This window comes from Sorex araneus, chromosome X (genome assembly GCF_027595985.1).
Source record: "Sorex araneus isolate mSorAra2 chromosome X, mSorAra2.pri, whole genome shotgun sequence".
NCBI lineage: Eukaryota > Metazoa > Chordata > Mammalia > Eulipotyphla > Soricidae > Sorex > Sorex araneus.
The window spans coordinates 57,676,044-57,703,657 of record NC_073313.1 but is presented as its reverse complement, the minus strand read 5'-3'; the positions used below and the strand labels follow the sequence as shown (position 1 = coordinate 57,703,657).

Below are 27,614 nucleotides of genomic sequence, written 5' to 3'. Positions count from 1 at the left end.
TATTTTTATCGTACCTGTAGGGTCATAGAAAAATAGAGTAGAAGGTACAGATATTTTTCCATGCCTAGCTACCTCTGTTACCAATATCCTTCACCAGAGTGCTGTATTTGTTATAGTTGATCAGCCAATAACTTGGTACATTATTGTCAATGAAATTCCATGGCTTACTTTAGACTTTCTCTCTTTTGTTGTACATTTCATGAGTTTTGACAGATGCATGTCCTGTTTACTTTTATAATACCATACAGTGCACTTTCACTGTTCTAAGAAATCAGGGCTGAGGTAGTACAGTGGGCAGGGTGCTTGCCTCACATGTGGCAAACCAGATTTGATCCCCGGTACCACATATAGTTCCCTGTGCCCCACCACGAGTGATCCCTGATTTCAGAGCCAGGAGTAAGCCCTTAGTACTGCCGGGTCTGGCCCCCAAACCAAAAAGAAAAACAAAAATTCTATGTGTTCCATCTGTTCATCCCTCCCCGCTAATCATTTTTGCTTTCCTCATTCCTTTTCATAATATTATATAGTTAAAATTGTACTATGAAAGTTCTGGGACAGGGTTGCCGAAGGGAAGAAACCATCCAAGAGGAGAATTTGGCTGAAATGGAGTTGGAAAGAGAGTGCTCACAAACCTCTGGAGGCTGAAGAGGATGTCACCTGCCAGTGTAAAACACTGGGTGGGTTTTTACTGAAGTAAAGGAGGCCTGGGGCCGGGGTTGGTTAGCTAGCACCAGGGTCAGGTAGGTAGTCTTTTGTTGTGGGTTCCAGGACTACATACGCAGGCTTCTAAGTGTCCATCTCTAGGCCAACCCACCATACTACTATAACCCTGTCAGATGGACTTGTTAGTGATACACATTTAAGGTTCCTTAAACTTGGCTTATATATTTCTTGTTAGCCTGGAAAAAATCTATTCTTTGCATGAGCCATCATTTATCCATTCACCTACTAAAGGACAACTGGTTGTTTTGAAGTTTAGGCAATTAAGAATAAAGAATAAATTTGAAACATGCTCGTGAACAACTTTGCTACTGTGTATGTCATCGTAATTCAATAAAAATAAGCTACTAAAGGGGCCAGAGAGATAGCACAAGGGTTAAGGCACTGCTTGCTTGGCATGTGGCCAACCCCTGTTGGGTTGATTCCCAGCACAGTAACACGGTCACCTTCACCATTACATGATGACCTTGAGCACTCTTGTGGCCACTAAAATAAACAAAAACAAAAAGATTAAAGCTACTAAAGTAAATATTCATATGTAGATGTCAGTATAAGTGTGAGTACTTGAAATTTTTTTTTTTTTGCTTTTTGGGTCACACCCAGCAATGCTCAGGGGTTACTCCTGGCTTTGCACTCAGGAATTACTCCTGGCGGTGCTTGGGGGACCATATGGGATGCCGGGGACCGAACCCGGGTCGGCCGCGTGCAAGGCAAACGCCCTACCCGCTGTGCTATCGCTCCGGCCCCCAAGTGTGAGTACTTGAATGCTAAGAGTAAGTTAATTTTGTAAGAAGCCACCAGTCCCTCTTCATATGTAACTTAGAGGCCTACAAGCCTATGGTCACAAGTCAGTATCTTATCTCTCATGAACTGGACATGAGCTGGGCAGCTCTACTGACTGAGCCTATGTATTCTGTTTCCCCCATGCTGCATTACACTACAGCCATATACGTGTAAGCACCACAAAAATGGTGGTGAGTGTTGCAACTCAGAAGATGTATGAGTGGCACAGCCAGGAAGTATGAGCTCTGCTTGTAAGTGTGAAGGTGGATTTTCCTGCTGCTGGTGTGTTCTTGAGAATTGTACAAAAGATTTTCATATAAAACTCAGAAGATGAAAAGTTTATTGTTTAAAGTAGATGGGTCCAGGTCCTTCCTCAGATATCCAGACTTCTCCTTTACCCATGAGTGACATCACCTGTCCTCACATTGCCCCGTCCTGTGAATGACCTCCCTGTTCTCGTCCCACACAGTCTATTCGCCTCCCGCGAACAATGACCAGGTATTGTCCCGGTGTCACTCTCTATCCCATTATGCTCTCCCCAGTCTATGGCCACGGCCACATGTGCATGAGCAAGATCCCTGTGCTCAGCACCTTGTGCTCAGCACCTGCCTGAATCTGAGCTTTCCTGGGTGTCTTAGCTCTGCCTATATTCTGCTCCTACCTGGGCCTATGAGTCCTGCCTGTACTTGGCCATCTGTTCAGGCTCAGGCGTGCAGCCCTACCTGATCCTGCATGTCCAGGCAGAGAAAGAGGGCTTGAGAGGAGAGGGAACGAGGAGAGAGAAGAGGGAGAGAATGAGTAGAAGAGAGAGATTGGGCTGGGGTTTCCTTTTATCTGCTGCCATATCCTAATGTCCAGCCATCTCATTATCTATTCTGATTGACTACCTGTTCTATGAGATTTATTATTTTTTTCTTCTTTTTGGGTCACACCCGGCGATGCTCAGGGGTTACTCCTGGCTCTGCACTCAGGAATTACTCCTGGAGGTGCTTGGGGGATGATATGGGATGCTGGGAATTGAACCCGGTCGGCCGCATGCAAGGCAAATACCCTGCCCGCTGTGCTATCACTTCAGCCCCCTAATGAGATTTAAAGTGATGACTAAATTCACCTGGTGCTCCACTCTTGTGGTTCTGCTGGATCATGGTAAGCTGGTGTGTGGCACTGCACTGACTCCTGCTAAGCACCACAGCCATAATGATTTGTCTCAGCTAAGTGTGAGCCTTGGTGTGGAGTTGCAAGAACTATAACCTGAATTCTTTTATTCTTTGTTTACTGGTCTCTCTGGTTCCAATCTACCTTCTTGAGAACAGGTAATCACATTACAGATGGTGTAACCATAACTAAAAATGCATCCAAGTCTATGTGCAGCAGCCACATACCACCACAACTTGGGGAAGGAGGAGGAGGGATAAAAACTACAGAAAAGCAGTGATAGCAAAAAGCAGCCATGTACTGACTTAGTCCCACCAGCATGAATATGAGAATTCCTGCTACCCTATATGCATGCTGACAGTTGCTATTGTTGGTGTGTTGGTTTGGCTTCTTCTGATAGGTGTGGTGTCACATTTTAATGTGATTTGCACCAATGACAGTAAGATGTGGAGGACCTCTTCATATGTCCATTTCTATCTTCAGTGAGGAGTATGTTAAGAATTTGGCTGACTTTTGATTATGGTGTTTGTTTTCTTATTGTTGACTTTTGAGAATTCCTTGTCTGTTTTGGATAGCAGTTATTTACCAGACAAACATTTTTGGGGTGGTTTGTTTCATTTTTGTTTTTGAGTCATACCTGGTAGTACATAGTGTGTGGTTCTGGGTCATACCTGATAGTGCTTGGGTGTGAGGGCCCCGCCCTGTCCAGCAGGTAGGACCCTTGGTGGGGCTGAGGAGGGGACGCAGCCGAATGAACAGACTCAGAGACAGAGGAGGAGGAGAAAAGGAGAGAGAGAGCTTTATTCACTGGCAGCTACAGCATTTTATACTTGCCTGCTGTGAGGCAGGTAGTGGTATGCGTGCCCGGACCCCATACAAACAGTAGTCAATCACAGATTGTGACATGTTCATCTATCATGTCAGGCACGGGTATCGGCTAATGGAATGGTAAGGTCAGTAAGGTCAGTAACGGCGACCTTGTTAGAGAAGTTTTAATTAGGCCCCTGTTTGAGAAGTGCCAGGCTCTGTCTTACTTGAAGATAAGAGCCAGGATTGAAATATGGCTTCCTACATCTCCCCCTGTTTTGTTTTAAATTAACTGTGGTCAGGGGAGGCATTGTCCGGTATCCCTTGTGACAAAAAAACTCCATTTTTGCAGGGAGAGGAGGGAAGGGATGATCGGGTCTATGCAGGGGGCTCCTCACAGGCCCCATCAGTCCCTAGTCTTGGAGTAACCTCTATGCTATGCCGGAATACCTCACAGGGAGCCGGGCCCGGGTATCAGCCCTCCCTTGCAGTGCTTTGCCTGGCAACCTGATCCACTAGAAGAAATCCTTGGGAGCCCGGCATCCTCAAGGCAAAGAACTGGGGGAAGTTGAGGTATGAATCTGAACAGAGGCGTCAGTGTTCTGCAAATCAAAGCCAATGATAATGAACCTGTATAGTCTTGGCTTCTAGTTGCTGAATTTGTTGTCTAATAAAAGCCAAGATTTGATTAAAAACGCAAGGGCCAACAGTAACTAACAATGATACAGCTGACAGTGGACCCAACAAAGGGTAAGTAATCTTAAGTCCTACTCTGAGCTTAGTCGTGGACCACTCCTGTGTGAACAGCATTAGAAACAGCATTAAAACAGCATTTCTCCCCTAGGGCAGCACGTAATCCTCCCCTGTTGCAACAATAATAAGTCCAGTCCTCTCCTGTTCTGCAACACCACTTTAGACAGGTTTCGATCCTCTCCAGGTCCTCATCAGTAGCTGCTTGAAGGGATGAGAATCTGCTCCGTTGGGTTGTGAGTGAATTGATACCAGTCCCAGCTCCTGCCAGTCCAGGTCCAAACAGCGTGGCTATGGTTAGAGTGGATATCACCTCCCTCTTCTGAGTGGGATGATGGGTTACCTGTGGGGATAAAGAATCTCCTTCATAGTATAAGATTCAGGGAAGTACAGTGACCATCACATAAAATTTATATAGTTCCATGTTGAAAACATTGATTTTTCCATGATCTAAGAGCACTGTAACAGGAGTCTGGATACTAGAACAATTCTGTAGATATATTTAGAGTTTTTACAACAATATAGATTGATTAGTTTCTTTTCCTCAAAACACAACCTCAAACTTCCTTTACATCCATTACATCCTGTAACTTTTCCATTTCAAAAACAATTACACTTTGCTTTTCTACTTTTCACTGATGATATCTCCATACATTATCTTTCTGACTTAAGACATACATCTATAGTCATCCCACAAGTTTAAACTCACTGAAATTGGTACAACATGATCTCACAAGTTTGGACACAAGTTGACAATCATCTTATTTAACATGGCAAAACTACTCTGCAGTCACAAACATTATATCGGTTCTTATAGATTTTCAAAAAGTTTTAAAGATACTCACAACTAAAGTTCTTACAACATATATTAACCTGGAGACATCTTTAGAATTCTGATTTCTAGGAACACTTTTTAAGATTAAAACACTCATAGATTACCATGAAACAGTAAGGATTCTACACTGGTGTACAAAATTCTCTGAAGTTCAGGATTAGGTTGGTACCGTAAATCCCAGACTAAGTCCTCAGGCCAATTCAGCCTGTGCTTCCCCATTTGGGTTCTGTTTTGCTGAGTCTTCTTTAGATTTTCTTGTGACTTCCAGCTGAGATCTGCTCTGGGCTGAAGTTTGGAGTGTTGGAGTCTCAGGTGGTCTGGAGACTGAGCCAGGAGGATGAATTTTACTCCAGATGAGGCCGTAGCAGGATCCAGAATGGATTAGTAGGTCTGTCATCTGTTAAAATATAAGCAGAGACCTTTCCTCCTACAAGGAGGTTTCCCACCATTTCTTTTTTGTGTGTTCGTCAGATTTTAATGCAAATATAAGGATCAGTTGTTTCCCAAGCCCTTTCTCATATACAAAGTTGCAATAGCCAGATACCTAGAAGAGTTAACAAACTAAATTAGCAAGTCTTATCTGCTGAGCAAAAGTGTGATTAGAATTCACTGTTGAGGTTAGGGAGGGTCTGCATATCCAGTCTGACTGAGGCAGAGCTTGCTGAGCTGGGAATGCAGGGGGATGGGTGGATCCAGGGAAAATCTTTAAAAACTCCCAAAGTGACAACTGAGATTAACCCCTTATAATCCTGAGCTAAGTAGCTTTAAAAATTTTAGTTACCAGAAGTCTCAGAGATCAAATAAAACACAGGTACAATAAGTTTTTCAACCAATTTTGCAACTCTAGAAAATAATATTTTAAACTGAAGCATTATTCTTTGAACCTGTTTTCATAGATCACAATTATTTCAACTCACAAGATTCTCTAGGTCAAATAATTCTAACCCAGTGCAGATATAAATATATACATTGGTATAATAGCATAAGACTTTTGGACCATCAATTTTTGTGAAACACGGTAAAAACTTCTTTGACTTAATTTTGATAGTTTTTGTACTTTAGTTCAAATCATGAGCTTTCTAACTTTAACAATTCTACAATACAAACATGCTTTCAAACACAGAAAGAGCCCCCCTTTGGGTATATATATATATATATATTTTTTTTTTAACCAAACTTTGATAATAGCATAGAAAAAAACATTTGGACTGTCAATGTTTATGGAAACATAAGAAAACTTTATTTATTTTGAGGATTTCTGTACCTCTGTTGCTTGAAAAACAGCTAAATTCCTCATTAAAATTGACTGAGGCTTGTAAGATAAAGCCTTGCACTCTCTGAATTCTTATTTCACTTTTTAGTTTTCTGGCTCTAGTTCTGTAGCTTTTTCTAGATAGTACAGATACTGGAATTCAAAAGAATTTCAACTGTTAATAACTATTAATGTTCTTCCAATAAGAAATTTAGACTAAAAATTCCAATTTCGTTGTAGGCGCCACATTCTAATTAGAAATCTTTGTTTAACCTGATCTAACAAGTTCCAAAGATACCTAGATCTTTTAAATTGCTGGGCTTCATATCACTCTGATCTCCCTTGATTTTATCTGCCCAGGTCTAATAATTACTGGCTTCAAACTAGCTCTAACACTCTAGTGTTCCACAGACAGACAAACAGACAGACAGTAAGTTCACTAAAAACACCACACGTACACGTGCACACGTCTGCAGTTGATCAATCGATTTGACCCTTCAGAAATGGCAGGGAGAAAACTGACAGACTGAGAAAGGAAGGAGCAGTCCCCAGGGCAAAGTTAAGCCCTGTCGGCCGATTGGGAACATTGCTCCCCGTTTCCCTGCCTGACCAGCCAGTTCCCTGCCTGTTAAAAATGGGTCTAGAAAGCGCTTTTGTTTATATAAGCCGGCAAAACCTTTTCAAAATTGTTGAAACCTAAGGTGGTCAGATGCTAGCATTTTTCTTACTTGGTCAAGATTAGTTCTGAGGTGGGGAACTAGTATTTTCTTATCAAACTTGGGGATAGGCTACCTTAGTGATATACTTTTTCATTCCTGATATTATTAAACACTTAACCACATAATCTTACATTTTCCTACCTTCTCTGCTGATAATAATAGGCAGAACTAAGAGAAAGATAATGAGACAAATACAAGCATTAAAGGCACACGCACAAAGCACACTCCTGCACTTGCTCGGACCGGTCCTTCTTTCACGCGGGAGCACACCCCACTCACCACATTCACACTGAGATTCCTGAACCTGCCCTACAGATGTCCACATTATCTTTGGTCTTATCCCCCTGACAATGGGGTTGCTGGTAATCTAGAGAGCAAAAAAAAAAAATGATTTTCAATCGCCTTTTCTATGAGAACTAGGGATTCTCGGGATGCTGGTGTCAGACTCCGAGGGGAAGAAGGGTCAGCATCACCACGCAAGAGGTCATAAAGGGGCATAAGATCTCCTTTTGTAAGTTTGAGATAAGGACTGAGCCATGTTATATGCCCAAGCAGTTGTTGAAAGTCATGTAGTGTCTTTAGCGAAGTAAGCTTTAATTGCGTTTTTTGCAAAAGTACACGGGACCCCTGGAGGCGGAATCCAAGAAAGGTATAGGGGTCAGCAGTCTGAATTTTATTGGGGGCAATTTGAAAGCCAGACTGAGTAAACGCACAAATTACTTGATTGCAGCAGAGCATAGTGACCTGTGGGTCAGATCCAGCAAGCAGTATATCATCCATATAATGGATCATATAGATGTCGGGCCATTGTGCCCTGATGGGAGCAAGAATTTGAGCAACAAATTTTTGACACAGTGTGGGACTATTTGCCATTCCCTGGGGTAACACTTTCCATTGAAAACGTTGCATGGGCTCTTTATAATTAGTAGCTGGCAAACTAAAGGCAAAACGGGGGCAATCATCAGGATGCAAAGGAATTGAGAAAAAGCAGTCTTTTAAGTCAAGTACTATCTTATGCATTTCTGAAGGAATGGCTGCTGGGGACGGCAATCCAGGTTGAAGTGCCCCGAAAATGACCATGGTTTTATTTACTGCTCTTAGATCCTGTAGCAGTCGCCAATTGCCGTTTTTCTTTTTTATAACGAAGATGGGTGTGTTCCAGGGGGAGGAGGTGGGCTCTATGTGCCCTGCCGCGAGTTGTTCCTGCACTAACAGCTTGGCGGCCTGTAATTTTTCAATAGGGAGGGGCCACTGGTCCACCCATACAGGTTCATTGGATTTCCACATGATCTTATCAGTATGGGGTGCAGGAGGAGCAGTGGCAGTTACTGAAAAAAACCTAAGCCTGCGCGGTCATTTTTCACTGGGGCGAGGGCTAGCGGCGAAGGCATGCCTTGGAGGCTTTTACCTAAACCTTTTCCAGGAGAATAACCAGCTGAGAGGAGCATGTCCAGGCCCTTGGTGTCAATTAGTAAAATATCCATTTGTGAGAGAATATCCCGGCCCCAGAGATTGACAGGGAGCCCGGGCAGAACATAAGGGCGTACAGTCCCGGATTTGCCCTCCTTGGTGCGCCAATCAAGCGGGGATGAACTTAACATAGGGTTTTGGGATTGGCCTATACCCTGAAGGTGAGTCAGCGAGGGGGTAAGGGGCCACCCTTTTGGCCAGTCTTTTTTGGCAATGATTGTTACATCTGCACCAGTGTCAATCAGACCCGAAAGCTCCTTCCCGTTGATTTCTAAAGTCATCATGGCTTTGCAACCAAGAATGCGCTGGGCAAAAAATGCAAAAGTATCTGGCACTGGGGTTGGTTCTTCTTCTGCTGTTATAGGAATGAGTAATAGCTGTGCTAGCCTCGCGCCAGCGTCCAAAACTGAAAATGGGGAGGTTGATTCAACTACTACTCCAATCTGCCCTTGAAAATCAGCATCTACAATCCCGGGGAGTACTTGCACACCCTGAGCAAGCATATTGCCTCGTCCAATAATTAGGCCAAAAGTTCCAGATGGCAAAGGGCCACAGGCGTTGACATACACTATCTGCGGGCCCTGTTCTTTAACTAATATTGTGCGGGAGGTGGCACAGAGGTCCAATCCGGCTGAGTAGGGGATGGCTCTGCAAAGGGATTGGACGCCGATAGGCTGAACGGCCCATGATTTTGAGGAGCCCCAGTCATGGGAGGAGAAGCGGATTGGGGGCCCTGGGGCTGGCCCCGAATCCAGTTTCCCGACCCGGCCCTCTGGCGGCACTCTGACATCCAGTGGAAACCCTGTTTACACACAGGACAAGGAGTTTTAGGTCTGGGCCGCGGTTTTTTATTGGGGCAGTTTTTTGAAAAATGTCCAGGCTGCTGACAGCCAAAGCACAACTTGTTCTGGCTGTTCGCTGGTTGAATGGCAAGTTGTTTGAAAGCAGCCCCTATAGCAAGCCCTATTTTTTGGGTGGTGGGATCAACATCAGAGCACAGCCTGATGTATTCTGAAAGAGTCTTCCCACGCTTATGGGGGCGAAGTGCGGCCTGGCAGGTGGAGTTAGCATTCTCATAGGCCAGGTGGCGGATCAACTCATTATCTGTCTCTTCGCTTCCCATAAGTTTTTCAGCTGCCTCCGTGAGGCGCCCTATGAAATCACTATAGGGCTCATTAGCTCCCTGACGAACCTTAGCTAGGGATGTTACGACTGACCCTTTAGAGGGAAGCCTCCTCCAGGCCCGGAGGGCAGCCGTTTGTATCTGGGCAAGTAGCCCTGGGGGAAATTGAGCCTGCACCTCATTAGAATCGAATGGTGCTTGGCCCTGAAGTTTAGCAAAGACCCAGGATGAGGAAGAGCCTCCTGCCGCGACATTGCTGCGTGCCATGTCTTGGCATTGATCAGAATAATCTGTTTTCCACAAGAGATAGTCTCCTCTACTCAGGACAGCCTTAGCAACTGAGAACCAGTCGTTTGGCGTGAGCCATCCCTCACTAAGGGAGTCCAAGAGGCCAAGCGTAAAAGGAGCAGTGGGGCCGCAAGAAGAGACAGCAGCCTTTAAATCTTTCAGGTCCCCGAATTTTAATCTATTGTAGCTTTGGCGGATTGGTGCTTGAGGAGTTACGTCCTGAGGGGGATTTACCTCTTCAGGATGTGCCCCTTCCTCAGGCTGATAGGCCTCCTCAGCTTCTCTATCTGAGGAATCATCATCGGGTGGAGCCGTGGCGGAGGTGGGGTAATTGAGGGCCCGAGAATGGGACCTGGTAACTGGAAAGGCAGCCACGGGTTTTAAAACTAGAGTGTGGCGGGGTGAAGGAGAGACTGAGCTTTTCTTACTAGACCCTTGAGAGAGGCTAGGTCCTCGAGAGAGGGTAGAAGGCTGCAGGGCACTCACAAGTTCCTTATCCAGCTGCCTTATTTGAGTCAAAAGTTGGACATATTCCTGCTTCTGTTGGAGAACTGCGCGTAAAGCAGCAGTGTCCCGGGCAAGCTGGCGGACTGTCTCACTGGTGTCATAGGAGGAATTAAAAAAGGCAGTGGCATGGGACAGATAAGGGGGTGGCTGTTTTCCTGACGGGGGCCAAGGGGCTGAGGGCTGATACCTCGCCACCTCATTTTCCAGGATAGCCCCGTCCTCCGGGGGCAGGAATTCGGATTCTGGAGGGGGGGGATCAGAGATGCCAGAAATCACAGGATAAAGTCTCGGAGGCGCCTTTGCTTGGGAGGGCTCTGATAGGGGAGCAGGATGGTCAGAGTCTATAGTGGCGGAATTTGAGGAGTCAGCCTCCTGCATGGGAGGGGCCTCATTCCTACAGACTGAGGGAGCCTTAGAACTCTTATACCTTTTCCTCAAAAAAGTCTCACATTCGGAAACAAGGTGCTGAGTCTCTGGCTGTCTTTGTTGCCTCTTAAGAGTCTCATTTATTAAGTTCCAATAAGAAAAGGCAGAAGTAGGGATTTTTTCAGGACCATACTGTTCATAATAATTTTCCATACAATCACCTACTCTGGCCCAGTTCTTTTCACTAATAATCCCCTCCTGAGGGAACCAGGGGCAAATATCTTCTATAAAGAGAAAAAATTGCACTAGGTCTTTTTTCTTTACTTTTACTCCACGGTCTTTAAGGAAGTTTTTCAGGGCTTTGACAAAGGGCTCCTTTTTAGAGAGTGTTTGTCCCATAATTTTAGGAAGTAAGGGAGTGGAATTTATCTTTATCAGCGGGAAAAGCACCTTTCGAAAATGCAAATAGTAATAAAAATAAGGATAGTGAGAAAAACGATGCAAATAACGGGGATTTCCCAGGGGTGAACACAGACGAAGGAAACAGAAGATAAGCAGGCCATAAAGCAAGAAGAGAAAAAAGAAACGGTCACTAGTAGGCTGTTTCTGCCAACTCGGCAGAAATGAGAACACAGGAGAAAGGGATTCAACTTTCCACCAGTGACTGTCTTCACTGGGAGGCTGTTTCTGCCAACTAGACAGAAATGAGAACACAGGAGAAAGGGATTCAAGCTTCCACCAGTTACTGTCTTCACTGGGAGGCTGTTTCTGCCAACTCGACAGAAATGAGGACATAGGAGAAAGGGATTCAAGCTTCCACCAGTTACTGTCTTCACTGGGAGGCTGTTTCTGCCAACTAGACAGAAATGAGGACACAGGAGAAAGGGATTCAAGCTTCCACCAGTTACTGTCTTCACTGGGAGGCTGTTTCTGCCAACTAGACAGAAATGAGAACACAGGAGAAAGGGATTCAACCTTCCACCAGTGACTGTCTTCACTGGGAGGCTGTTTCTGCCAACTAGACAGAAATGAAAACATAGGACAAAGAGATTCAAGCTTCCACCAGTGACTGTCTTCACTGGGAGGCTGTTTCTGCCAACTAGACAGAAATGAGAACATAGGACAAAGAGATTCAACTTTCCACCAGTGACTGTCTTCACTGGGAGGCTGTTTCTGCCAACTAGACAGAAATGAAAGCATAGGACAAAGAGATTCAAGTCTTCCACCAGTGGCCATCTTCACTGGTAGGCTGTTTCTGAGCTAACTCGACGGAAATTAAAGTACAGAAAGAAATGGTCACTGGCAGGCTGTTTCTCTAACTCAGCAGAAATGAAAGCACAAAAGGCACAAGAAGGGTGGGGGGGACGGGGACACTCATAACAAATCAGTCAGATGCATGTCTGGCCGGTGAGGAACTTAGCCATAGTGGATCAGCCTGAGAGGTGACTTGCGGCCGGTGTCTAAACCAGCACCACCCTAGACCATATGTCCCTCGTGGAATCGCAGACAGCCCACTCGGACTCCGTAACCTTAAAGGGATCTTAAGGATGCCAAGTCGTGGAGCCACAGACTCAGTACAAGGACGAGGACGTCCAAGACTGCACAATCACTCACACATACACACACACACACACACATAAGACAAGGGAATTCAAGACTTTCTGCCAGTGACCGTCTCGTCCTTGACACTATACTGTCAAGTCTGGTCTCATGCCAGGGTGTGACGAGACTGTATTCGAGCCCGGTCCCAAACCAGGGTGTGCGCCAAGAGAGAGGCGACCCTCAGAGATACTCACTTCTTCGTGAGTCCGTCGGCCGACGCGAACTTGACCGGGCGTTCGGTGGTCCCCTATTGCCCCACGTTGGGCGCCAGGTGTGAGGGCCCCGCCCTGTCCAGCAGGTAGGACCCTTGGTGGGGCTGAGGAGGGGACGCAGCCGAATGAACAGACTCAGAGACAGAGGAGGAGGAGAAAAGGAGAGAGAGAGCTTTATTCACTGGCAGCTACAGCATTTTATACTTGCCTGCTGTGAGGCAGGTAGTGGTATGCGTGCCCGGACCCCATACAAACAGTAGTCAATCACAGATTGTGACATGTTCATCTATCATGTCAGGCACGGGTATCGGCTAATGGAATGGTAAGGTCAGTAAGGTCAGTAACGGCGACCTTGTTAGAGAAGTTTTAATTAGGCCCCTGTTTGAGAAGTGCCAGGCTCTGTCTTACTTGAAGATAAGAGCCAGGATTGAAATATGGCTTCCTACACTTGGGAACCAGGACAGCTCAGGAATAGAACCCTTTTCTCTTTCCTGCATTCAAAGCTTATGGTCAGCTAGTTGAGGTATCTCTGCAGACTACCAGACATGCCCTTTTCAGTGATTTTTCCTGGTCTGTGGCTTGCATTTTCATTTTCTCCCATGTCAAGAAACATTTTAATTTGAGTGAAGTTCTGTGTATCAAGTATTGTTTTCATAGATCACACAGTTGTATCTAAAAAAAACCACCCCATTCAAGGTCACCTAGGTTTCCTTTATTTTCTTCTAGAAACATTGTATTTTGCATTTTACATTAGGTTTGTGGTGAATTTTCAGTTAATTTGTGTGAGGTGTAAAATTTGTGTCTTAGATTCGTATATTTAACTTAACCTTGAAGTCTAATCAGTCTAATTGTTGTCCTTAATATCAGTTGTTCCCTAACTTGAAAATAGCATCTATCACTATAAAAGTTAAGGAAATAGTATATGAGCCATTACACTCTATTGTAATCTGTTGTACTAGGCATTCAGAATATTGAACATGCTTTTTACAAGTGGAGGAAGCTGTCACTGTGCTTTGCTCCTATTTAGCTGTGATCTGTGTCTATGTGGTAAAGGCATTCACCAGGACTATGCAGGCTTTATGTAGACCTGGCTTGGGAACTGGTGGCTTCCAGTGGTTCCAAATTCAGAACATAATATTTGAATATCTCTTACTTTAAAAATGAACTCTGTTTAAAGATACTGTGTACTTCCGATAACCTCTGAAATGTGGTTTGCATTAGTAATGTGAAATAATCGTAATGGTGTGTTTGTATACTATCTGCATTTTCACTATACTTCTTAGTATTTTTATAAACAAACCTTGTTAGTATCTCAAGTATAATATATCTTAACTTATATTTGTAAATAATTCCCAAGATTATATTAATAGAACGTAAATGACCTGATAGTCTTGCCTCAGAATACTAAGTTAACCTTTTTCTTATTTACAGGCTTAAAAATCAGATTCCTGAAATTAAGCAAACTTTAGAAATTCTAAAATACATGCAGAAGAAAAAAGTAAGTGCATTTTTCTTATAAATAGGACAGTGTCTTCTTTTATTCTTTGGGTACTGATCTCTGTGGTCCAATCTACCTTCTTGAGAACAGGTAATCACATTACAGATGAAGCACTTCTGTGGTTAATGTGACTCCCCTCCCCCTCGCCAAATCTGGTGTAATTCTAGGACCTTGGTTCTTAGATTAATTGTATGCATTGCTTGAAAATTTTAAGATGTAATTTGAACAATTTGTACAAAATTATTAATACTTAATTGAAATTACTAGTACAAATGAAAATGTCCTATTTTGAGGTAGGAGCATCTAAGGTTTTTTCTTGTTATGGTTGTTATTTAAGTGTTGGAAAGAATACTAGAAATTATGTGTCCCAGTTTTCATTTCGAAGTGGAAGCAACAATTATAGACATGTTACAGCTGATCAATGTCATGTTGCTTCTTTGTGGCAGAACTAGATTTGAGAATCTTAAATTTGATCTAGTTTAATCCACTCATTGAAAGTAGGCTATAAAGATTAAATTTTATAGACATAATATGTTTTAAAGATTGTATGAATTTTCTTGTTGTTACTGTTTTTGGCGTATTGAATATGCCATGGGTAGCTTACCAGGCTCTGCCGTGCAGGCGGGATACTCTCTGTAGCTTGCCGGGCTCTCCAAGAGGGACGGAGGAATCAAACCCGGGTCAGCTGTGTGCAAAGCAAACACCCTACCGCTGTGCTATTGCTCCAGCCCCTAGCTAATTCTTTTTTTTTTTTTTTTTGCTTTTTGGGTCACACCTGGCGATGCACAGGGGTTACTCCTGGCTCTGCACTCAGGAATTACTCCTGGCGGTGCTCAGGGGACCATATGGGATGCTGGGATTTGAACCCGGGTCGGCCGCATGCAAGGCAAACGCCCTACCCGCTGTGCTATCGCTCCAGCCCCCCTAGCTAATTCTTATATATCAGAATCCTTACTTTGTGTCAGACACTGTGTGTGTAGAGAAAGAGAGAGATAGGCATTCTTTTTTTTTTAATTTTATTGAATCACTGTGAGATAGTTACAAGCTTTCATGTTTGGGTTATCATCACACAGTGATCAAACACCCATCCCTCCACCAATGCACATTCCCCACCATCAATATCCCCGGTACACCTCCGCCTTTCCCACCCTCCCCATGCCTCCATGGCAGACAATATTCCCCATACTCTTTCTCTACTTTTGGGCATCATGGCTTGCAGCACAGACACCGAGAGGCCATCATGTTTGGTCCATTATCTACTTTCATCACACAGAGAGATAGGTATTCTTAACCTCATTTTACAGATGAGGAAAGAGTCAGAGGTAAAAGAAGTAACATTATGTGCCAAACTTAATAACTAGTAAGTAGTCAAAGCAGAGTCCATGCTCTTTATGCTCAGCCATCTGACTCCAGCGTGCATTTCTTTTACCATTATACTTAGTTTGTATGTTGGTAGTGTTTTTTGAAGAAGTTTTGAAGAACTTTAGCTTTCAGTTCTGTTATCTCTTGGTATTAAACTAGCATGTTTACAGCATTTTCATTCTTTTAAGGAGTCCACCAATTCAATGGAGACCAGATTCTTACTGGCAGATAACCTGTACTGCAAAGCTTCAGTGCCTCCTACTGATAAAGTGTGTCTTTGGTTGGGGGTAAGTAAATATAATAATCCCAATTTCCTTGGCTGACATTTGTAACGTGTTTTTGTTGGTATGACAGAATTGTTTGAGCTGTGTATAGTGTTCATCTGAAAGGGTAAATTTCAAGTGGACCCTACTAGGAACTGATTTGAATTAGGTGTGATAAAGGTAATTGCACAAGTATTTCCTGGTCAAAACAAAATTGTTCAAAACTTTACTTACCCTCCACTTAATCTCTGTCCTTTAAATCTCTGGAGAGATAATACAGTGGGTAGGGTGCTTGCCTTGCATGCAGCCAGCTCGGGTTTGATCCCTGGGATCCCTTATTGTCCATTGAGCACTGTCAGAAGTGATTCCTGAGTTCATAGCCACAAGTGACCTCTGAGCATCGCCAGGTGTGCCCTACAAACCAAACCAAACCAAAACAACAACAAAAATATAATAGAAGGAAGAGCCATATAACTAAGATCACAGGTATTGAGGAACTTCAGAGAAATGTTTCTTTCCCATGGGTTTATTAATTCTGGAAAGATCCCTATAAATTTAAGGAGGAAAAAAATGTTAGAGGTTACCTTTTTTTGTTTTGGAGCCACACGTGGGGGTGCTTAAAATTGCTTCTGGCATATTCAGGCAGTCATTTGGGGCTCAGACTCCAGCCTTCCTCATGCAAAGCAAGTGCAGTGGACCATTTGAGTGACCTTTCTTGTCCCTAGGATTTATTCTGAACCAATATATTTTTAATTTAGAGAATTTTATAGGCCCCGTTTTTTTTTTCTTTTTGGGTCACACCTGGCGATGCACAGGGGTTATTCCTGGCTCTGCACTCAGGAATTACCCCTGGCGGTGCTGAGGGGACCATATGGGATGCTGGGAATCGAACCCGGGTCGGCCGCGTGCAAGGCAAACGCCCTACCCACTGTGCTATCGCTCCAGCCCCAGATTGACATTGTTTTATCTTAAACTCAAAGATTGCTATTGAAATTGATTTAAATGTCATACTACTTAATGCCCTGATGGAGGGATTAGGAAATTAGGATTTGGCATCTAAACATATTGGTTCCTATTCCAATTCTCCTGTTTGTGTCCTAGCTATCTATTTAAACTTAACTGTGTCACCTTTCTGAGCATCTTGTTTTTCTGAAAGTAAAGAAGTTTATTTATATTACCACCAGCATATGATTATAAATAAATTCTCTAAACCAGGTTAGAATTACTAGTATATATTTATAACTAATACATCTCTAAGCTCTGTAAAAGGCCAACGAGTAGATTATTTTTACTTTTGCTAATCACATGGTCTCTGTCACAGCTGCTTCACTCTAACTTTGTGGCATGAAAGTGTATGTGAATATATTTGGGTTCCAATGAAATTTAGGACAAAAGACAGCAGACTGGATTTGCTTGGAGTGGTGTTGTTTTGTGAAGTCCTGCTCTAACCTCTTAAGGTCCATGTAACTGTATAGTAATCATCATTACTTCTCTCTTAAGGCTAGGCAATGCTTGAATATGTTGATGCTCAGGCATTGTTGGAAAAGAATTTATCAAGTGCCACAAAGTACCTCGATTCTCTTGACTCATCGTGACTTTCTCTCTTCAGGCTAATGTAATGCTTGAATATGATATTGATGAAGCTCAGGCACTGTTGGAAAAGAATTTATCAACTGCCACAAAGAATCTTGATTCTCTTGAGGAAGACCTTGATTTTCTTCGAGATCAATTTACTACCACAGAAGTCAGTATCCTTTCTTTAAAAAAGAGGAGGGAAAGGAGAAAGATGCACTTAATATTTGAACTAGTTTTAGATGAGAAGATTATCCTTATACTTAGGCTAATCTGAAGGTCCATATTTTATTAGAGCAATATCATTATTACCTAAATACTTTATAGGTGCCTAATAATTAAGTCTGTATATTAACCTAAGTTTGAAGTCTGAAGGCATGGAAATTGCAAGCTCAAATTGGTAACTGATCATTCTCCGTTCAGTTATTTTCTCATGACACCTTCATAGTTGGTTTAATTCCACAAGCATCTATTATGTTCTCTTGTGATATTATCACTGTGTAAGCTGTTTGTGCTAAGTTGTTTATAGAATGGTATGGTAAGAAAACCAGTAACTAATGAAAAACAGGTTTAATTATTTCATAGCAAAATATGTTAATGTATGCAACACCAAGGCAGTATAGAGAAAGAGGTGATCTGGAATTGTTTCTAAGAAGGGTTAAGGACAGTTTGGTTTGGTCTGTGATCACACCTAGTGATGCTTGAGACCACTGTTCAGTATGCTTGTGGAACTATGCAGTGCCTGGAAATCAACCCCATCCTCCTGCATGCAAAGCATGCACTCACCCCACGTAATGGCAGTTTTAAAGGTGTTGCAGGATTTAGATCAATGGGGAGAGGATGTGGGGAATGGGTTTTCTGATCAAGGGGAGATAAGGTGTATTTAACTCTGCATTTCTCTGATCTGTCTTTTTGCAGTAGCCATTTTCCTCACAGTACATGGTTTAGATGAAGTACTCAAACAGTTCTGAGTGTATCTGATTATTTCAGGATGTTTCATGGTTCCTCTGTGTTACTTAGCACATATAAAACGATATACACACACAGAGGTTTGTGTATATATTCATTGGCAATTGGGAGCTTGTTACTTGTTGCCACAGCCTGTTTTCCATAGCATGGTGCATGAAGCAGGCATACAGTGCTTTGGGAGGAAAGACAAGCCATGTGCAGGAGTCGGCATGTGACTGAGAATGTGAAGACTTCAGAGGGGTTAAAAACTATAGAACTTCCAGAAGATAACATTGGAGAGGACTTAGATGATCTTGTGTTATGGCTTTTAGTTTCAACAACAAAGGCGTGGACCGTGAAAGAAGGAATTGACAAGCAAGGTCTTGTGCAGGGTGATTCTTATGAAAGGGAAAGTTGTAGATATTTGTAAATTAAATGAATATTAAACTTGGGATGAGAGCAAATTACTTTATTTTAAAATACATATTTATAAATTTAAAGACAAGTTGTACTAATTGGAATATTTCATTTCAGAATATGACTTCGATGAATTTATATGATGAAAAGGTTGAGAGGTTCTCTGAAGTTGTTGAGAATGCCAAGTATATATTTTTAGATATAGTTTACTATATACATAGTGCATAGTTGACCAGAGATGCTAAATAATTGATGGTTTGATTTCTTGATTTAATTTTGTTGGAATTCCGGTATTAGCAAATGAGTGTGGCAAGAAGACTTGGTGCGTCATCAGATGAGTGTGTTGCTGTGTGATTTCTGCGTGTTTGATTCAGTGTGTGATTGCTCAGTCATTACATATTTTCGTTAGAGCCACTTTTGCATTTTCTTTGACAATTGTTTACAGATATGGCCAGAGTTTATAATTGGGATGTGAAAAGAAGAAACAAAGATGATCCTACCAAGAACAAAGCATAATGGTGGCAATTAAAATGTGGTTCAGTTTTCCAAACATGTTTTAAATACCCCTAAGTTTATCCTTAAAGGTTGACGTATGTCTGAGTGATTTTTTAACAGCAAGAATGATAATTAAAATTTAAAAAAAGATAAAAATCATTTTATTTATTTATAAACAAAATTAGTTCATATTTTTTAAAATTAGCAGTATTATTTTTTTTCACATTTTCAGCAAAATAAATGCTGCTTTTGTTAAGTTTTTGTCATAAAAAAGTCTTAGCCGAAATGGCCAAAAACTGTGAGATAGCCTATGGAAGCTGAATTTTGAACACTTACCACAGTTTGCTTTTCTTTATTGGCTGATGTTACTCTCACCTGATGTGGTTAAACCAGTTTAGAGGTGAGAAAACCAGTTTGGATACTTGCAAACTTGTTTTCTTTACTACATGATGTGGGACTTTCTAGTCCTCTGTTGTCATTACATGTCTTGTGTAAATATTTCATGAATAACTGTTTAGCCAATAATTATTTATTACAATATTCTGTACTTTTTCAGGAAATGCTAATTTGGCTTCCTAAGCAGTAAGGAGGCTTTTGAGACATTTTTTCTTACTCCATATAAATGCATGGTGTCTTTGCAATGCCAACATAAGGAAGATCTCAGCCAACATGAAATATCAAAGTTACTCTTAGCTAAAGTATTTCTTCACAGTTCTCCAAAGCAGCTAAACAGGAATAATAAGATAAATATAGATCTGCCATGGTTGAAAATTGTGAGCTTTCTTATTCATGACAACCTCATAGGAATAGAAAAAGAATCCCTGTGGAAAATATTTGGTATAATGGATAATACTGGGTGATACATATTCTGCTAAGAACACAAATGTATTATTCCATCTTCGTGTAGTAAAAATTATACTTGTACAATGTTTTGTACTTGTAGTTCATGATATTAAAACAGTTAAATTAAAACTGTGGCATGGCACATTTTTTTCATGTTATTCTTCATTAATATGGTTTTTTTCACATGCTTTTAAAGTTTGTTTATATAACGGGCATTATTTTTGTAGAAAAAACATAAGTTTTCTTTGTGAGGAATATAGATAAACAATGGGGAAGAAAATATGAAAGATATCGAAGTTCTTCAGTAAGTTTTTCTTTAATAATTAAAAATTTTCTTATTTTAGAATTTGAGGATTATAATCTTTGAGATATTATGAGAACTACTTTTCCTTAGATCATGGTTAAGTATATTGGTGTAGATTATTAGAATGGGGATGATTTCCTCAGAAATTATTCAGTTTTTGGTTAAGTCATTGTAAATCTAAATTTGTATGTATTTCAAGCAGTATATAGAAGTAGCTCTTTAAAGAGATGAATTAGGGGGTTGGAGCGATAGCACAATGGGTAGGGCATTTGCCTTGTACACAGCTGACCTGGGTTCAATTCCCAGCATTCCATATGGTACCCCGAGCACAGACAGGAGTAATTCCTGAGTGCAGAGCTAGGAGTAACCCCTATACATCGCCAGGTGTGACCCAAAAAGAAAAAAAGTCTTAAAAGAGATGAATTAAAGAACAAATTTAAGCCAATCATTTAAAAATGCATATTAGTACTTAATATGTGCCAGAATCAGCGTGCTGCTTCCCTTCACCAAAGTCCCAGAGGTTCCTCCTATTCAACACCCCTGTGTTAAACTCAGCTCTGTGGACTATGATGTTCTATTGCTTTTGGCCATTTCTTGCTGTTTATACTTAAATTCCACATATGAGAGAGATTTTTCTCTGTTATTTTCCTTTTGACTTCATTCTGCACAATGCCATCTACTTTAATCCAGACAGCAGCAAATTGCATGTTTTTGTCCTTTCTTACAAAGCTGCATGGTATTTCATTGTTGGAAAGCTGGGTTGTTTCCAGATCTTGGTGATTAAGTCAAGTGTGGCAGTGAACATTGTTTGGGGGGGTAGATGTGAAGAAATGGTATCACCGGATGTTTTTGCTTTTTTTTTTTTTTGAGAAATCTTTAAGAGGGTTTTCCATGGAGGTTGAACCAGACAACATTCCCTTCAACAATGTAAAAAGAGTCTTTTCCACTTTCCTGCCATCACTGGCTATTTCCAAACTTTTTGATATGGACCATTCTCGACTATCTCATTGTTTTGATTTGCATTTCTCTAATCACAAGTGATGATGAGCACATTTCTATTTTTCTTTCCTTTGGTTTGTGGACCATACCCAGTAATGCTCAGGGCTTACTCATGGCTCTGCACTCAGGAGTCACTCCTGGCGGGCTCAGGATGTCGGATCTTAAACCCAGTTTGGCCGTGTACAAGGCAAGTACCTTAATACTGTACTATTGCTGTAGCCCCCGATAATGAGCACTTTTTCATATGCCTATTAGTAATGCTTTGCTTTTTTCCTTAGAATTCTATACAAATTTCAGAAGACTATTGAAGCTGTAATAATTTGGGTGGGAAGATCATTTTGACAGCGTTGATTTTTTATAGTCTGAGAACAGGAAGTAGCTTCTGTTTCATGAGGTCTTCTAATTTTTAAGTGTTATTTTTATTTAAACACCATGTTAAAGTTTTTCATAGGTGAGTTATAGTCATACTATACTACAGCACCAATCACACGATCAGTGTCAACGAACTTCGCTCCACCAATTTTCCCAGGTTCCCTCCCATACTCCCCCAGCCCTGTCCAGCCTACTCTCTTGACTGGCACTTTTTAAAGTTAAGTTGTTAAAGTTTGGGTCTCTTGATTTCAATGTTATTGACTCTGGTTTGGATATTTGTCTCTATTATTCCTTTACACTACCTTGTACCATAATCTCTAACCTGGCCCCCATTGTTTCTCATTTGTCTCTTCTCTCCATTCCCTCCACTCTGTTTCTTTCACTTCCTTATTCTCTGGGGCCAAGGTTGATCTGGGCATCTACCCTTTCAAACAGTCCCTTTTTTCATACATTCTAAGTATCACTTATAAGTGATAGGATCATCTTGTATTTATCCTTTTTCTTCTGGCTTACTTCATTAAACTTGATGTCTTAAAGTTCCATCCATGTTACAGCAAATTGCATGATTTCATTATTTTTTAAAGCCTTACAGTATTCCATTGTGTTTATATATCACATCTTCATGATCCACTTCTGTTGTTTTACATCTAGTTTGGTTCCAAGTCTTAGCTGTGGTACTGAGGGCTACAGTGAATAATGATGTGCACACATTTTTTTGAATAAATGTTTTTTTTCTGTCCTGGGGCTACCCAAAAGTGGAATTGCTGGGTCATATGGGAATTCAGTTCTGTGTTTACTGAGTGGCCTCCATACTCTTCTTCATAGGGATTGGATCAGACGGCATTCCCACCAACAGTGGGTGAAGCTTCCTTTTTCACCACTTCCCACCAACAGAGATTATTCCCTGTATTTTTGATATGTACCATTCTCACTGATTTAAGATAAAATTTCATTGTCTTTATTTTGATTTCCCAAATAGTAATTGATGACAAGCATTTTTTCATGTGCCTGTTGGCCATCCATTGGTATTCGTCAAAATTGTCTGTTAATTTCCTCCCATTTTTTTCCCCACGGGGGTTTTAGGGTATTTATGCTTAATTCATTTACTATTTATTTTTTATTGAATCACCATGAGATACAGAGTTACAACGCTGTTTATAGTAGGGTTTCAGTCTGATAGGATGCTTAGTATGATTTTTATGTTTGTGAATTTATGTAAGTTAGAATTATTAATTAAATGTGATGTCCTAAAAAATGTTCCATGCGCTCTACAGAAGAACATGTATTAAGCTTTTTTTAAAAGATATTTTTATTGAATCACTGTGATAGACCCTTACAAATCTGTTCATGATTAGATTTAAGTCATACAATGTTCCATCACCTATCCCTCCACCACCAGGGTACATTTCCCAGCACCAGTGTCTCCAGTTTCCCTCTCATTACCCCCATCCCCAGCCTACCTCTATGGGATGCAATTTTCTCCTCTTCTTATCTGTATTGCAAACCATAATACCCATAAGTAGAGAGAGTAAGAAGGAAACTGCCATAGAAGCAGGGGAGAGGTGGGGTGGGGGTGGGGAGGGATACTGGGGACATTGGTGGTGGAAAATGTACACTGGTGGAGGGATGGGTGTTTGATCATTGTATGACTGAAACTCAAACATGAAAGTTTGGTAACTAGCTCATGGTGATTTAATTAAAAGATAGTTAGAATCAACCACAAGTGTTTGTGGGGCAGAGAGAAGGTAAGATAAAAAAGGGATCACTATGACAATAATAGCTGGAAATGATGATGCTGGAACAAGAATACAGCTAATGAGAGATTTCGGCTATCGACCAGTCCTCCTAGGCCCTGTTTCCCCTGGCCGTGGATGTAAGTCTTCTAATATATATATACACACACATATATGTATATATATTCTCATATATATGCCACAAAATGAATGCAGTCATTCTATATCTATACCTCTCCTTCTGACTCATTTTGTTTAGTATGATACTCTCCATGTCCATCCATTTATAGGCAAATTTCATTACTTCATTTTCCCTAACAGCTGCGAGGTATTCCACTGTGTAGATGTGCCATAGTTTTAGTTTTTTTACTCATTCGTTCTTTCTTGGGCACTCGGTTTGTTTTCCATATTCTGACTATTGTGAATAGTGCTGCAATGAACATAGGAGTGCAGATGTTGTTTCTACTGTGTGTTTTTGGGCCTCCAGGGTATATTGCTAGAAGTGCTATTGCTGGGTAAAATAGGAACTCAGTTTTTAGTTTTCTGAGGAATGTACATAGTGTTTTCTGGAAAGACGACCAGTCGGCATTCCCGCCAACAATGAAGAGAGTGCCATTCTCCCTGCATCGACGCCAGCACTGTTCTTTTGGATGTGTGCCAGTCTCTGGTGTGAGAAGATACCTCAATGTTGTTTTGATTTGCATCTCCCTGATGATTAGTGATGAACATTTTTTCATGTGTCTTTTGCCCATTCAGATCTCCTCTTTGAGAAAGAGTCTATTCATTTCTTCTCCCCATTTTTTTTTTAAAATTATTAGTTGAATCACTGTGAGGTACAGTTACAAACTTACCAACTTTCGTGTTTGCATTTCAGTCACAGAGTGATAGTTTACCCGTCCCTCCACCAGTGCCCATTATCCTCCACCAATGATCCCAGTATCCCTCTCACCAACCCACCCCATCCCCCACACCCCACCCTGCCTCTGTGACAGGGTATTCCCTTTTGTTCTCTCTCCTTTTGACTTCTCCCCATTTTTAATGGGATTGGATTTTTTTTCTTGTAGAGTTCATCCTTGTGTATCTTTGATATTAGCCCCTTATCAGAATGCTTTTGGGTGGATAACCCTTCCCATTCTGTTGGGTGTCTTCATTTCTTGGTCACTGTTTATTTTAAGGTACAGAAGCTTCTTGGTTTAGCGGAGTCCCATTTGTTTATCTTTGCTTCCTCTTGCTTGGTCAGTGGAATTTCATCTTTGGAGATACATTGAGCTTCAGTATTGTGGAGGGTTTTGCCTACATTTTCTTCCATATACCTTATGGATTCAGGCCTGATGTTGTGGTCTTTGATCCATTTTGATTTGACTTTTGTGCGTGGCATTTGATAGAGGTCTAAGTTAATTTTTTCATGTAGCTGTCCAGTTTTGCCAGCACAACTTGTTAGACTTGCCTTGCTCCACTTCATATTTCTTGCTCCCTCATCAAAGAATAAATGATCATATATTTGAGGGTGTGTGTCAGGATATTCAACTCTGTCCCATTGGTCAGCAAATCAGTTTATTCTAGTACCATGCTGTCTTAATTACTTCTATTTTGTAGTACAGTTTGAACTTGGGGAAGGTGCTCCTTCCATCTTTTTTGTTTGTTTGTTTGTTTTGGGTCACACCTGGTGATGCACAGGGGTTACTCCTGGCTCTGCACTCAGGAACCACTCCTGGCGGTACTCAGGGGACCATATGGGATGCTGGAACTTGAACCCGGGTCGGCTGCGTGCAAGGCAAACGCCCTACCCACTATGCTATCACTCCAGCCCCCCATCTTCTTTTTTCCCAGGAGTGCTTTAGCTATTCGTGGGGGTTTATTGTTCCATATGAATTTCAGGAGTGTTTGATCAATTTCTTTGGAAAATGTCATGGCTATCCTTATAGGACACAGGCAGAGCCTGGCAAACTCCCCATGGTGTATTCGATATGCCAAAAACAGTAACGATAGGTCTCATTCCCCTGACCCTGAAAGAGCCTCCAATTGTTAGGAAAGGCGAGTAAGGAAAGGCTGCTAATATCTCAGGGCTGGGAGGAATAGAGCTTACTGGTGCCTGCTCGAGTAAATCGACGAACAATCGGATGATAGCGATATAGTGATCCTTATAGGGGCGACATTAAATCTGTATAATGCTTTGGGGAGTATTGCCATTTTGACAATGTTAATTCTCCTAGTCCATGAACAGGGGATGTGTCTCCATTCATTTCCTTATATTTCCTTTTATTTCTTTTTTGTTTTTTGGGTCACATCTGGCGATACACAGGAATTACTCCTGGCTCATGCACTCAGGAGTTACTCCTGGCGGTGCTCAGGGGATCATATGGGATGCTGGGAATAGAACCTGAGTTGGCCATGTGCAAGGCAAACGCCCTACGCGCTGTGCTATACCACCAACCCATATCTTCTTTTATTTCTTTTTTTTTCTTTTCTTTCTTTTTTATTTATTGAATTAGCCTTTTGTAGTGTTCTTTGAACAGGTTCTTTACCTCCTTAGTTAAGCTCATTCCAAGATACTTGGTTTTCTGAGGCATGATTGTTTTTTTTTTATTTTATTGAATCACCATGTGGAAAATTACAATGCTTTCAGGCTTAAGTCTTAGTCATACAATGGTGAAACAACCATCCCTTCACCAGTGCCCATATCCCACCACCGAAGACAAAAAAAAAAAAAACCCACAGTACACCTCCCATCCCGCCCACCCCCGCAACCTCCTCCCGCCTTGTAACTGATAAATTTAACTTTACTTTCTATTTACTTTGGTTACATTCAATATTTCAACACAAACCTCACCATTATTATTAGGAGCACCCCACTAGAGTCAGACCTGTTGTGAAGAGAAATGAGGTTGCGCAGCCGCAGTAGCGGCCGCGCGGTTTTGTATTTCTGTACTTTAACAACTAAGTCCAGGGAGATTTCTTCCGGATATTCGATCATTCCAAGCTTGTAAACCCCATCTGTGGTCGTCATAATATGGCGGTCCCCACGCCCTTCATCCCCGGGAAGGGACAGGCGAGAGAGAGAAATACCTTTCCACTCCCGGGCGGGCATGGGGTCGCAGCTTAGTTCTCTGGCTGGAAACAATCTGCAAGAGCAGGCCATGTTGTAGTTGGTTCAGCTGGGTCTGGATTCACGCTCGTGCAGCTGTGGAGGAGCCACACACATGTGCGGCCCCCGGGGTCACATCTCGGCAGCGGTCTGAGGCATGATTGTTAACAAAATTTTTTTTTGCTTTTTGGGTCATAACTGGCGATGCTCAGGGGTTAACTCCTGGTTCTGCATTCAGTAATTACTCCTGGTAGTGCTCGAGCGACCATATGGGAATCGAACCTGGGTGGGCCACGTGCATGGCAAACGCTCTACCCGCTGTGCTATTGCTCCAGCCCCACAGGATTTTTAATATCACTTTTTTATCTTTCATTTGCATATAGGAAGTCCATGGACTTTTGGGTATTGATTTTTTTAACCTGCCACCTTACTATATGGATCTATTTAGGATTTTTTTTTATTAGGAGTCGTTAGGGTTCTCAAAATACAGTATCATCACCATCACCATCATCATCAATCATCATCCCGTTGATCATCTATTTTCTCAAGCAGTCTCAGTAACGACTCCATTCGTCCTACCATGAGATTTTAGATGCCTCTCTTTACTCATCCTTCTCAACAGTGCCACATTGGAGGCTCTTTCAGGGTCAGGGGAATGAGACCCATCATTGTTACTGGTTTTGGCTCATAAATATTCCATGGGGAGTTTGCCAGGCTCTCCCATGCAGGCAGGAAACTCTCGGTAGCTTGCCAGGTTTTCCGAGAGGGAGAACTAGGCTATGACATATTTGGCTTCTGAGAGCTTGGTTTTATAGTCTCTGGATGTTGGCTGTTGATGGGATTACATGGCAGTGGTGGGGGGCGGTGGCAGTTTCTGGGTGTGATCACCTAGCTATTGGAAAATGGGGGATCTGGGCGGAAGAGGCCCAGTCCAATCCGAGCAGGATTGGAAATCTCAGCCCTGGGTCTCACACACCTGGATTCCTCTGTCGGTTCCTTCATGCGTGAGGCTCATCTGAACGTGTGGAGAGGGGCCTTGAGCATGGCTGTGGCTGGGTTCCCGAGGTCTTCGGCTATTGGGGCTCTGCTCGGGGCAGGGAGGGAAACTCAACCCACCCCCTCCGAGGGGCCCCG

The 27,614-nt window shown here is 42.0% G+C and overlaps 1 protein-coding gene across 1 annotated transcript in view; it reads left to right on the top strand.

The window, feature by feature from the left end:
* Positions 1–20,170, top strand: part of VBP1 (VHL binding protein 1) — a 49,858-nt gene extending 29,688 nt beyond the window's left edge. The window contains exons 6-9 of the mRNA XM_055121085.1: positions 14,021–14,087; positions 15,638–15,736; positions 17,322–17,460; positions 19,095–20,170. Of these exons, the coding sequence (XP_054977060.1) occupies positions 14,021–14,087; positions 15,638–15,736; positions 17,322–17,460; positions 19,095–19,165 (376 nt within the window). The 3' untranslated portion in view covers positions 19,166–20,170. The remainder of the gene's footprint in view (positions 1–14,020; positions 14,088–15,637; positions 15,737–17,321; positions 17,461–19,094) is intronic.
* The last annotated feature ends 7,444 nt before the right edge of the window (positions 20,171–27,614 follow it).